General features: G+C 41.7%; 2 protein-coding genes across 3 annotated transcripts in view; one reads left to right on the top strand and one right to left on the bottom strand.

Annotated features, from left to right (window-relative positions):
• SYN3 (synapsin III) overlaps positions 1 to 12,453 on the top strand; it is a 166,505-nt gene that overhangs the window by 40,869 nt on the left and 113,183 nt on the right. The window lies entirely within an intron of this gene.
• The window catches only part of TIMP3 (TIMP metallopeptidase inhibitor 3), a 37,444-nt gene continuing 26,887 nt past the window's right edge, over positions 1,897 to 12,453 (bottom strand). The window contains exons 4-6 of the mRNA XM_062492127.1: positions 7,688 to 7,799; positions 6,883 to 7,004; positions 1,897 to 6,236 (exon numbers count right to left, since the gene is read on the bottom strand). Of these exons, the coding sequence (XP_062348111.1) occupies positions 6,039 to 6,236; positions 6,883 to 7,004; positions 7,688 to 7,799 (432 nt within the window). The 3' untranslated portion in view covers positions 1,897 to 6,038. The remainder of the gene's footprint in view (positions 6,237 to 6,882; positions 7,005 to 7,687; positions 7,800 to 12,453) is intronic.

The raw sequence follows: 12,453 nt of genomic DNA, 5'->3' as shown, positions 1-12,453 counted from the left end.
GTTGCAACACTTTGGGCCAGCCCCAACAGAAAACGAGGGTAGGTATATGATCATCTAGTTTCTTGTGAAAAATCCCACTGCTGCCTGCTAGGTACTCAAATATTTTGAAATGCCAGCCCTTCACCTCCCTGTTCCAATACTCTGCTCTCTACCTGTGCTGTACAGACTACAGCACTTCCATGCTTCACTGGCACATCATGAAGGTAAGTAGTCAGGAAGTTGTATTATCATTTAGGACATAAAGAAATGGATAGTATTTAACCAATGCGGCAGTTTATTTCACATGCATAAGATTAAGTGTATACCTGTTGCATTTAGTTCTTAATGACTCATGGAGAAGGCTTTGTGACATGAGTAATGCTTCAGGACAGTTGTGACAGTCGTGACTTGGACCACCATTTCAGGAATGGTATTTTTGGAATACTTGATAAAGGTTATCATTGCAAATAAGTTTGCATTCCTAGCACGATTTTCTTGTCTGGCTATCTGATTCTTGGTTCTTGAGGTATAGATGTATTTGGTACCAGCAAAGTAGTTTGGTTTAGCACTGATCTTAATTTCACTTATTTTCCATCTTTATAACTAATCACCTACTTGAAGATGCTATTACTTAACTTCCAAAAGGGTACAGGAAGCCTTTTAAACTGTAGGTAATCTCATATGAAGACAAACCCTACTGCTGACACGCAAGGCTGAGTAATCTGGTTTAAATCAGATACTTTCCAACAATTTACAGAAGCAACAATCCACTTAGGCAAGTTTAGGTCAGTCCTTCCTAGGTGAAGGGGGGTGATCTGCCTCACAGAATGAATCTACACTACTTACAGATATCTTTTCTGGGAGCATCTTCACAGCATCCTGGGCTGTGAGAGTCTGAGAGGTCAAGTGCTTACACCAAGCAAGCTGCATTGCAGTCATCACCAAACACCTGTGGAAGTTGCTTGCCCACTGTGCATCAGCTTCTCCATCTGTCCCTTTTACCAGTCTCTCTTCCCTCTCCTGAAGGCTTTCCAAGCTCTGCCAGTGAGCACTCATAAAATTCATCATGGTCCTTTGATGGGTGACCCTCTGGAAATGTTTATAATGAACACTATGATTTTACCTCTCTGCAGTGTGACACACTTTAAGCACTTAAGTTCTCACATAGAACACCCTCATCCTTCTATATCCAGAATTTTCCAGAGTCTACTTTCTACTTTCTTTTGGATTAAACGGAGAACAGATTCAAAGATCTTTCTTTCATCTCTGTAGAGATTTTCCAAGAGTAAAAAGTGAGATATAGGACATTTCTAACAGTAGATCCATTTTTGTGATCATTTCAGCTTAGCTGAAAACACTTTTACTGAAGCTTCTTCCTCCTGAGAACAGGGTACTTTTTAATCAGCCTTAAACAATAAGCCAAAAGAGGGGACACAAGATTCTGACAAGACAAGACTCACAGCAGAAAAGAAAACAGAACCTTTCCTCTCTTTGCCATGGACATGCACTTTCAGACCTCCCCACAATGATCAGTTTTCTGGAAATAAGAGCTATCTGACAAGTGTTCTTCCAAGGACCTACTGGTGCTACAGCCAGCCCTAATGACTGCCTTGCTCTGTACTGACCTCCTATGGCCAATTAACAACTGGGAGCCATTAACTTCAAAGCAGATTTTTCGCCTCTCCTGGGCTTATGACCACAGTAAAAATTCTTAGAGAGAACACGCTCTTAAAAAGAGGGGGGGAATCCTGAAGGGATTTTTGCCAAAGTGCAAGAATTGTCAGAGGTGGAATATCTTCTTTGGTACCAATAAAAGGGTATCAGGAAGGGGAAGGAAATTAATAAATCCAGTTGCAAATCCATTTGTATACATTTGAAGTCGACATAAACTAATATAAGTGAAGCAGAGACAGAATGTCTGTGATAGAAATAAAACCACTTTACTGTTTAGAATAAAAGGACACTATAAAAAGTGAACATTATGCAACATTACCTTAAAAGACAATATACATTCACTGAATATAAAATTTATAAATAACATGGAGGAAAACTGTAAACAGTGCTAGAAAATTTAGCAACAAATACATTCCTTCTGGACAAGATTTTTCACATGGGTTTGGTTCTCTCCCCAAGTTTCCATGACTATCAGGAACAGCAGGGTGGCTTTATGAAGGAAGGACAGAGAGAAGAAGCCAGTAAAAGCAAAACAGCAGCAAATGTTTAGTGGGTTTTTTACATTTTTTTTCCTCAAGACTGGTAGCCCCAAAAGTCACTTATTCTAAAAAAGACAAACTTTTTGCAGTTCCCTAAATTCTGTTCTGTCCTTCCAAGCTATAAAGTACATTTTGAGTGAGCAGTATTTTCAGAGACATCTGCAAGGATGGAAGCTTGTTCTCATGGAGGCCTTTATTTCCAACAGTCTTTACTGTTAAAACACAACAGTGTGTTTCCCATCACTGTGAGGTAGAATTTCACTCTGACAAGTATGAATAGGATACAATAGATTTAGGTTTTAGAGTAGTCCTACCTAATGGGCCATGTAACTCTTCAAAATATGGGAAATTTAGACTTTAAAATGTCTCATTTTCTTCCCCATACAGGGTAGGTAAGCCTCCCACAAGAGGACTTTATTTAAGGAACTCCATGCACAGATCTCCTCCTACTTTCTACCTCCTCCATTTTGGAAAAGGCAGATAGAATCTAACCTTTCCCAAACCTTCAAGATATACTTTTGTCATTTTAAAGGGGAAAACACTCTCCAGCAAGTAAAGAAAAAATATGCATAAATAAGAAACCAAACAGCTTTCTAGTCTAGAAATTAGCTGTGCACTCTTAAAAGTATTTTTAATAATGCTGGTGTGTCTAAAGCGTGGTGGCAGGGAGCGTGTGTGTAATCCTGGACACGTCCATTGGCAGGCAGAAGTGACTTAGCAAGGCAGAAGAAAGGAGAGCTGACAGAAAGGAAGAAGTTTGAGTCTGATTTAGAGCCTGTTCAATCCATGTAATGGCTTTCACTTCAGGAGTGCCTTCAGGCAGGTCCTTAATGCAAGCACAAGCCCAAGCAATGCATGTCCCTGATAGCATCCACAGAAACAACATAAAAAAGCTTCCCAAAAGAAATGTATTTTCACTGGATTGTTCCCCCTCCTTTCGGCTCCACATTTTGAAAAGCCTTAACAACCGTTTCTTTACAAGGCAAGGGCAAAGATTTGCTACCAAACCTCCACCCCTGCCAGTCTAGCTGTTTGCATCTCAGAAATATTTTACTATCTGCAAAACAAAATGGGAATATGCTTCACTTTCTAGAAATGCGTCTGCTGTTTTGTTGTTTACAAAGCACATGCTACATTACATCCTATGTAGGGACACAAGTCCTGATAGTATTAGAACGCAAATATTTTCACAATAATTCAAGTGCAATACTGTGATGTCTCAGCTAGCTAAATGAATCAGTGACAGGTAAAATACACAGAGCTGCAGTTCAATGAAAATTCAAATCAACACTTTACTGCATCAAGGGGCATTTTTGTTTAGCCTTCCAAAGCTGTGAGAAGTGGCTACAGCTTACAAAGATGCCAGCTTTGCCAAGTCACCTTGAGCTTGAGGAGGGCCACATCCTGCAATACCGACTCCAAACAATGCAAGCACTGAGGGTGGCTTCATTCTGGCCCTCAGTGACCCTCACAGATTTTGTCAGCCATGCACAAATCAGAGATTGTTCCACTGGGCCCAAAGTCCAAACCCATATTTTGCCAAAAGGAACAACTTTCTGAACCACCACCTGATCCTGTGATGGGTGTCATGAAGCACCCTACTCTCCCTCTCATCTCCAACCCATAATTTAGGAGTAGTCACAGGGAAGAGGACTTCTCAGAGGTGTTTCAAGCTTAAATCACAGGAAAATCCAATAGACTTTCAATGTGTTTTGTGCTGCATTGCCACTCAAAGCTGCTGGGGAAAAAAAAAATACATGCAGCAGACCTAGGCATCTCTTACGGCAACTTTGTGAAAATGCCCTTTAAAGTTCATGCTAAAAAAATGAAGCTTTTTGCTGCAACAAGTCATCCAGCAAATGGGGCATTTCAGAGGGTGTACATCTGGCAGAGCTCTGGAAGCATGTAAGGAACATAAAAACACATCAGGGCCCATCTCAGACACCCTTTCTTTTCCATTTGGCAAAAAAAGTTCTAAACAACTCTCTAGTAACTGAGGTCACTGATGGTAAAATGCTGTACTACCCCAAGCTGGAATCACTGCAACAACTTTTTCCTGCTGGTGGCAGCTCTGCTTTCTAAGTGGAATGAACGGAAGATATATGGAAACTTAAGATAAATAATCATAATAATACAAAAATGAAGTTAAGCACAATCTTCTCCCTGCCCAAGCCCTCCCCATCCAAAACTTAAGTCACCCCTTTTGTCAGCACTCCTTCTTCACCATCATTAAAACTTAAAATACTTTTATTTGATAAGAAAAATTATATTATAGTTTTCTTAATAATAAAAAACAAAATAGAATGAAAAAAAAAAACTTCTCCAGTCAACAGCAAAGCACAAGACAGTAAGGCTTCTCCTCCCACATGACTGCAGGACATGGTATGAGCACATGCACAGGGCTATGCTTAACAGTGCCTAGAGGGAAACACAGCACTTGACACAGGAGGAATCCTCCAGGCAGCTGAAAATTTTATGATCCCAGACAACACTTATTAGGAGACCACTTTTCCTTGCCTAGCCCACACACACACTTCCTTTCACCATATAAACAAATGCAGCTATTGTAGCTGCAGGGGAGGAACCGTGGTGCAAGGAGTTACAGAGGAAACAATGACTGTAGCCTCTACTGCAGATACACTGGAGCTTCAATACCATAAAAGCAACTCACCAACTCGGAATGTCAATATTTCTGTCTTTAAAACACAACCAAACCATTATTTTGTTTATAACACCAAAAAAATTCCACATCCTGTCAAAAATAGCTTATGTCATTATGTGTATATACATCTTAGTTCAGCAAAACACTATTTTGGCAATACTTTTTTTTTTAAATAATAAGAGTTCTAGCATTCTCCCCTTTCCCTCTTGCACATGATTGATTTACAGTTGTTTTTGCATCTGTTTGGTTTAAGGTGTTCACAAGCTGGTTTTGCTGTTGAAGCTAAGCTGCAAAAATTTCAGGGGCCAATGCTGCTCAAAACAGGATGAGACAACCCTTCATATGCTCTGCTATAGTTGCATTTACCTCCCTGAAAATAGGGGATGGGGTTTTTGTTTTTGAAACAACAACAAGAATACAAAATACTCTATTTTGTTCTGGGAAAGCCAGAACTTCAAATGTGCTGTTGCATTCACACTGTGACTGAATTAGCAAGGACAGTCAATCAACAATGCTTTTACCAGATGATGTGGTCAGACACACCAGGTAAAGTCTCCTACTGCTGGGGCCAATCACATTGCCAATCTCTCCTAGAGAGGAGGATTTCTTTTGGATGTCACCTTGTCCAGAGTTTAGGCTGGGTTTCTTTTCATTTTGCTTCATTTGCCTGATTAATCTGATAAATGAAATCAGTTTCCCTTAAAATAGATTTTTCTATGTATTTTCAGCACTTAGTGCATGAGGAGGGGTGATGGGAAGCCAGCTCATAGAAGAATACAGTGCCTAATTGGCATAGTTTTTAGATTTTTGTTTTCCTAAAAAAATAGAGATTATATTGCTACAGCTAATGATACATGTAAGAGAGCAAGAGCTCCATCTTTTTTTGTTTTTTCCTTTTTCCCCTTCCCATTTTTCCCTCTGGTGTGCAAAAGTAAGCTCCCAAATGTTGTCTGATCAAAATGAGTGGTATCAAAAATGGAAAAGGTGATTACAAATTCAGTATGGTAGCACAAACTTTTTCCTTTCCTTTTTTTTTTCCTTTTCTTTAAGTGTTCGAAGTGCTAGAATTTGCATGAAAATAGGCACTAATTTCATTGTCATCATCACGATCTGGTAAGAGTTAGTGTCCAAAGGAAGATCAGCCACAAGTAAGGGAGAGGGGAGATAAGGAAAGGGTGAGCTGCTCAGGGATCTGTGGCATTGATTATCGTTTTGTCTGGAGGTGCCCATCCTCTATACCAGCTGCAGTAGCCTTCCACCCTCTGGATGCAGGCATAGTGCTTTGCTTGATATCCCGAGTGGCCAAAGTTGGAGAGCATGTCTGTCCAAATGCACTCATTCTTGGAGGTGGCAAAGCAGGGCAAATAGTAGCAGGGCCTAATCTGTAATTGGAAAGAGAAATCACATAAGGCTACACATAAAAACAACATTCTATAAAATGTCTTCCTAACAGAGGAAAGTGATTCAAAATTCCACTACCTCAAACCTTGCTTACTAATCCAAAATTCAGCCTCAGTTCTGTAAGCACGTAAGCATGTGCTTAGCTTCACACACACAGCTAATTCCATAGTCAAAAGGGCTTTTCAGGTGCAGAAAAGTTGAGCTTATGTCTATGTTTTTGCAGGCCTGATGCCATGTGCAAAAGTCTTAGTTCCAGTGCCAGACTGTGGGGTTTTAAGTACTCAAAATGTTTACGCAGGAAAAAAGCTGGACATATCTTGCCAAGTATTTGGTGCCTGATTTCATTCACCTGTAAATGATTCTGCATAGATTCTGAAAGGTTTCCCCAAACCCAATTAACTAGGACAGGATATTAAAGGCATAGACTCTGCAATTTTATTTGATTGTCTCTTCTCTGGTCTCAACACTAAAAATGAACGTTATTTCTTCTCTGTAAAAACTGTTGCCCTCCTGGCAACAATTTTTTTCTCTCCCTGGCCATTCTCCGGCATCACTGAGCATTACCAGCCAGGAGAGACAGAGCTCTTGGGTTTGAATGTCTGAATGCCACCTTAGAGAGACACATACCTTGCAGCCACAGCCCAGGTGGTAACGGTGGTTCAGTCCTTTGCGCTGGGACAGAGTCAGCCGGTCCCATTTCTCATACCAGTTGCACAGGCCAGTGTAAACCTTCCCCTCATACACCCGGCCTTGAAAACAGACACATGGTCACAAGTTAGCACTTCTCAGCTCAAACACTTCTCTCGTTTCCTGACATTGCTAATGCTCTCAATGTGTTTGGCTTCAGCCATTGCTCACCAAATGCTTTGTTTTTACTAACTGGTTGAGGAACCTCTGGCCAGCAAGATAACAGCACTTCTGAAAGTCAGGAGGATTGTTCTGGCTGAGAGCACCACCAACACCATGCAGGTTAGTAAGGAGCAGCTGTCCAGGTCCTCTGAACAGAGCAAGTTATCTGACACCTTCCCGAGAAACAAGACTTGGCAACTGGCCACATGTCCATCCCTCTGCATCCCCCCATCTCAGCAGTCTGCATTTCTCCAGCTCATTCCAAAAATGACCTTCCATTTCTGACACAGACTAGTAACACCCTGTGACAGACATGCCAGCTAAGGTATACATTGTGAGCCATGGACTGTCATATGACATACTTGTCACAGCATGCCTGGGTATAAGATACACTTTAGGAAAGAGAGGGACATCTAGAGAGTGACTCTGAGTCACTCAGAGTAGAGTACTGAACACCAGAATACTGTTGGCCATCTTAACAGGAAATTGTGTACAGAACTGTCTGCACCACTGCCCATGTCCTTAGCAGGTGTATGTACAAAACAGAAGAGTTTTGCTTAGGGAGAAGTACAAGGTCCTTTACCTGTAATCAGATACTGGTACTTGTTGACCTCCAGCTTGACTCCACAAAGACTCTCAGAGGCTTCTGTGTAGATGTACTGAACATGTGGCATTATCTGGAAGCCCCTGTACATCTAGAGAGAGAATACAAATGCTTTAAGTCATCCTAAGAGGACAAATTTCACTTAAGGTTCTTTACAATCTATATTCTTAGTTTTTGGTGGAAAGCAACAAATTTTCTGGTTTTTACATGAGTGAAGGAACAATGACACTGGGCTGGACTCATGGAAGTCTCCCTACTGGATCTGCTGGTAAAGCAGAAAAACCACCTGCTAATAAGCCATTGCAATTCAGCACAGGGACCAGTTTTTCCCATTCATATTAGTTCCAGTGGCACTGCCTAAACAAAGCGCCAACGCTGCAGGCTCTGCCAACATCCTGAAATTTTTTTCCCCTTATAAAAGTCATAATTAGGGAGAAATAAAATTAGTTCAAGCTTGGAATCTTTCTCCTCTATGTGACTGAAACTATTTCTTCCAAACTGAGGGGTTTTTCTTTTAAACAATTACCCTATTTTCCAGTGCTCCTACTGCAAGAGGTTCAAACCTTTGGCGCTTGATCTAAGTCATCAAGCCAGACACCTCCTCCTCAAACACGCAGCACACACAACTCCTGCTGACCTCAGCAAGCACTTAATGTTTCTCTAACTCAATGAATGCAGACACTGAATTCTACACCATCTTCTAAAATTAGTCCAGTACTGATGGGTGCCATAAAGAAAATATCATATATACATCGTTCCTCTGCACTCCTCCTCCTTCTCCATAATCTTTCTTCCAGCTCAGTTTAATCGAAACATGAGCTCACAGATACACTGGCAGTTGGATTCAGTCAGAAATTAGCACGTGTCCCTATCTGACCTGGCCTTACTGCTGCAATTTAGAGAAACTCATGCCCACCTGTTAGCAGCACAATCAAGTCTTGGCATAGCAATGAAACAACCACTACATGTGTACATTGGACCCATTAAACATATCTTATTTTTGAAACACAGGATTATTTTCCTGAGAATTTAATTTTTACAATTTGTCTTTTCAAAGCATTCAATCACTCTTTTTGTCTGCCAACTCCACGAATGGCCAATATTTAGAAGTTAAATAAGAAACAATACAAGTCGGAGGGAATCAGTTTCTTGGGATTTCCCAGCCTATCCTTTCCTCTCTCATCTTTAATGATAAACAGCACATTCACATTCAGTTTAGTAGTAAATATTAATTCTTTAGGCAAAAGAGGATCAAAAAATTCCAAACAATCCCAGAGCTATAGACCCTTGCTGCTGTGTCACCTAACTTGCAGTATTCCTCTCCAGGCTGCATCCCAATCCCTAAAGTCCCCTGTTACCAAAGGGTATTTCACCATTCCCCCATCTCCTTAAAAAACAACAAAAATCTTTTTTCTTTCTGAAAGAACATCTGTTGATTTAACAGACTTCATGCTAGGCCTAAATACTTGATATAAAACCATAAAAAATTACTACTAATTTTGCTATGCTGAGAGGCTAAATTATCTTTGGAGCATCTACAGAATGCCAGTCCGGTGAGTTTTTTTATCCTTAGATAGATTCCCCTAATCAGCATGATCTTGTAACAGTGTCACAACTCAGTAACAGCACTGCTGGGCACAGTAAAAGACACACTAAAGAGTTTGCATTTTCCAGCCTTTCTTCTATACCCAGCTAACATGCAAGGAAAGTTTTTTGGTTTTTTTTTTAATTAATCCTACTGTATCAACAAAAACTCATAGATCATGCTTGAAATATGACACTGTATCCATAAGTGGCCAAAAATCTTTCAACGGGTATGGAAGAAGCAAACTTTACCTAATCTCTGCTTTATCCCTGCAAATTTCTTGGTATTGGATGACCTACACAGATTTTCCAATCCAGTTAACATAGCTGGAGATCAAGATTCTGGCACAAGCATCCTGTTTGTCCTTGGATGAGTTATTTATCCCTCAGCACACTTCTGTTTCTTGTTTCCCAAGGGTACCGTGAAGAAAGGCACTTTCCTTGTCCAGGCCCCATTCTAGTGGGTGTCATACCAAGAACAGTATCTAAGAGATAAAACTAGCTAAGATAACAGCTGGGGCTGCCCAGTCCCTGCAGGCAGTGCATTATCAACACTGCAGAGAGCTGCACACTGTGCATGGCAGTGCAAGGGATCTGTCACTCACAGTGCTGAGGCCCCAGTCATGTTGGGCTAATTAAGTAACTCTGTTATAAGGTCTGCAGGCAAGTGGGCAGGCACACTTGGAGCCCTTTTTTTCCTCTTGCCCACAGGGCTGTGAGCTATACTAATCATTCCCCAGAGAACCTGCTCAGGTCCTTCCTACAAGACTGTTAGTCACCACTTTTCACATCATCTGAGCCATCAAGCCCAATGTGGCTGTCTAGGAAGTAGCCAGTGATGCTGAACTGGGGCTTGTTTTTCAGCTCCTGGACCTAATTTCCTGTTCACATTACCATCAGGGCCACCACTGTCAGGTCTGCTAAAGAAAGCATGCTCAGCCTCCCAAAAAGCACTTCCACTCAGCCCTCAGTGACCCACATCAATGGCAGCCACTGTCACACTGACTGAGCCCATGCTGGGGCAGAAAAGGCCTGCCTCCCACACCCTTTGATAACTGAATTCACCAGGAGGACCTTGGCTCTCAGGAAAGGAAAAAGGGAGTTTGGCAAGGGGGACTCTTCTACAGATGCCCACTGTTAAAACAAATAAAACAATACTTTGAGCATTATTTTGGATATACAAAGTATCATGGAAGTGCTGTTAGACCAGTCAGAAGAAACTCATCCATAAAGCTAGCTTCTCTCCTAATTGCTACCCTCAGAGTTCTCCTGACCCCATACATTTTTGTGTATTTTTGAAAACATAATAACAGGGAATAAAGTATTAGCAAGTATGACATGGTGATGTCTGCTAGTGCTGCTCTAATTCCATCTGTGTCAGCATTCCCCTTAGCAGCCCCCATACTACACAGGCAAAATGCACAGGCAAATCCTGTGGTAGTTCCTGCTGCTTAAACGACTTCACCCTGTAAAACTGTTCATCATGTTCCTCCATTTCTCCCATGTGAGGTTGCACTAGATACCAAGAGCTGGGAGTCACACGTTGGATAACCTTCAGCTACCTAAAATATAGGTAATTCACAGGAATTAAGCATCCGCTCTAGTCAAACACCAAGAACAGACACCTCCAAAACAACTCAGCCCATCCTAAAATAGCTGCCTACAACTTGTGGACTCAATTACACTTTGGTGGTTCCTCTCTCTACCCATTGACAATCAAGAGAGCTGGAAAGACTCAACACCTCATTTTAGTCTGTCTAAAATTAAACTAAATTAATCCTACCCCACCTCTTTCCTCTTGGGACTATCACATTTCCCCCCATAGACTCATTTTACAGATAAGCAGCAAACCAAGGAAAGCCTCCTTGCTTCTGGCAGCCTGTGCAGGGTGCTGCCATGGTCAACCAGGACTGTTTGTGCTCATGAAGGAGAAATATCTTATCTCCTTGTTTCCTTTGCAGTTTCCTGAAATAGGCTTGGGCCATTCTCAGAATGCACTTGTAAGATCACAGAACACATAGGAGTTAGATCAGTCCTGTGCAGATTTATGACATGTGATCTCAAAGTATTCTTATATTATTTGAGAAAGCAGTGGGGAGAGGTTGCTTGGGAAAGCACAGGGCCTCTTCAGACAACAAACCTGAACTCTAGAAAGCCTGGCACTGTTCTGTCCTTGTGGGCTGACCTTGTGCTCCAGTCCAGGCCTCAAGCTGGTTTAGTTGTGAAATGCAGCAACGAGTTCAGGAATGTTAGTGAGATCAAGAATCTAACCCAGCAAGCTTCAAGAAACCCATGAAAGAACTACGGAGATGGTTTCTTTCCTTTTAAAGCTTTCAATGCTTTCTACAGGCAATTCAGCAGACAGTGATAGACTAAATGGCTTGTTTATTTTTCACCTGCAGGTGCAGCAGGGTCTAAGCAGACTGGCATTTTAGTTTTATCCTCAGAGCTGGTCCCACACAGCTGTGCAGAGCCATAGGCCCCCTTAGCTCTCTTTTCAGCAGCAGGACAGTCAGCTTTCATTGGAGTAAACAAGGGAGAAATTTGCTGCGTCACTCTGAATTCCCCACTGTATGGGCCTAAATCCCTCTTTATACTGAAGTCTCTAAGCCCAGCAGAAGGACAGGAGGGTTTCCAAAGAAGACACTCTGTTTGTTTGTTTATGAAGAGCTATGTCCTCCGGACATTCCAGTCCTACTACTGAGCACTTTGCTTCAGGTTCCTTCCTGCCAAAGGTCACAGCCAAATGTCCAGTGCAACATCCCACCAGCCCACCATCTAAACAGCAGACACAAGGGCAGTTTGACCAACACACAATTTCCTCTTTAAAATCCCTCTTGCTTTTGTTGGACACATAACTTCCTAACAAAACACTGTGGAAATGCTTCTGCAGAAAGGCCCTGTGCTGCAGAATAACCCAATGAAAACAGCCAGGACAGGCTCAGGTGTCTTAGTTCGAGGAGGGTCAGTGTTCTGAGTGGTAAAGGGTAGTAGTTCATTTCAGGGACTGCCATTATTCTAGCTCACTTGTGGTCATATGTCAGACAGGAAGCACCAAACTCTTGGCACTGAGAAGGAGGAAAAGTAGTGGTACTGGACAGACCAGGATGAAATCAGAAAGAGCTGTTGATGAAGCCACTGCAGCATGTGGACACTAAGTA

The sequence above is a fragment of the Cinclus cinclus genome, chromosome 4 (genome assembly GCF_963662255.1).
Source record: "Cinclus cinclus chromosome 4, bCinCin1.1, whole genome shotgun sequence".
NCBI lineage: Eukaryota > Metazoa > Chordata > Aves > Passeriformes > Cinclidae > Cinclus > Cinclus cinclus.
This window is presented reverse-complemented; position numbering and strand designations above follow the sequence as displayed.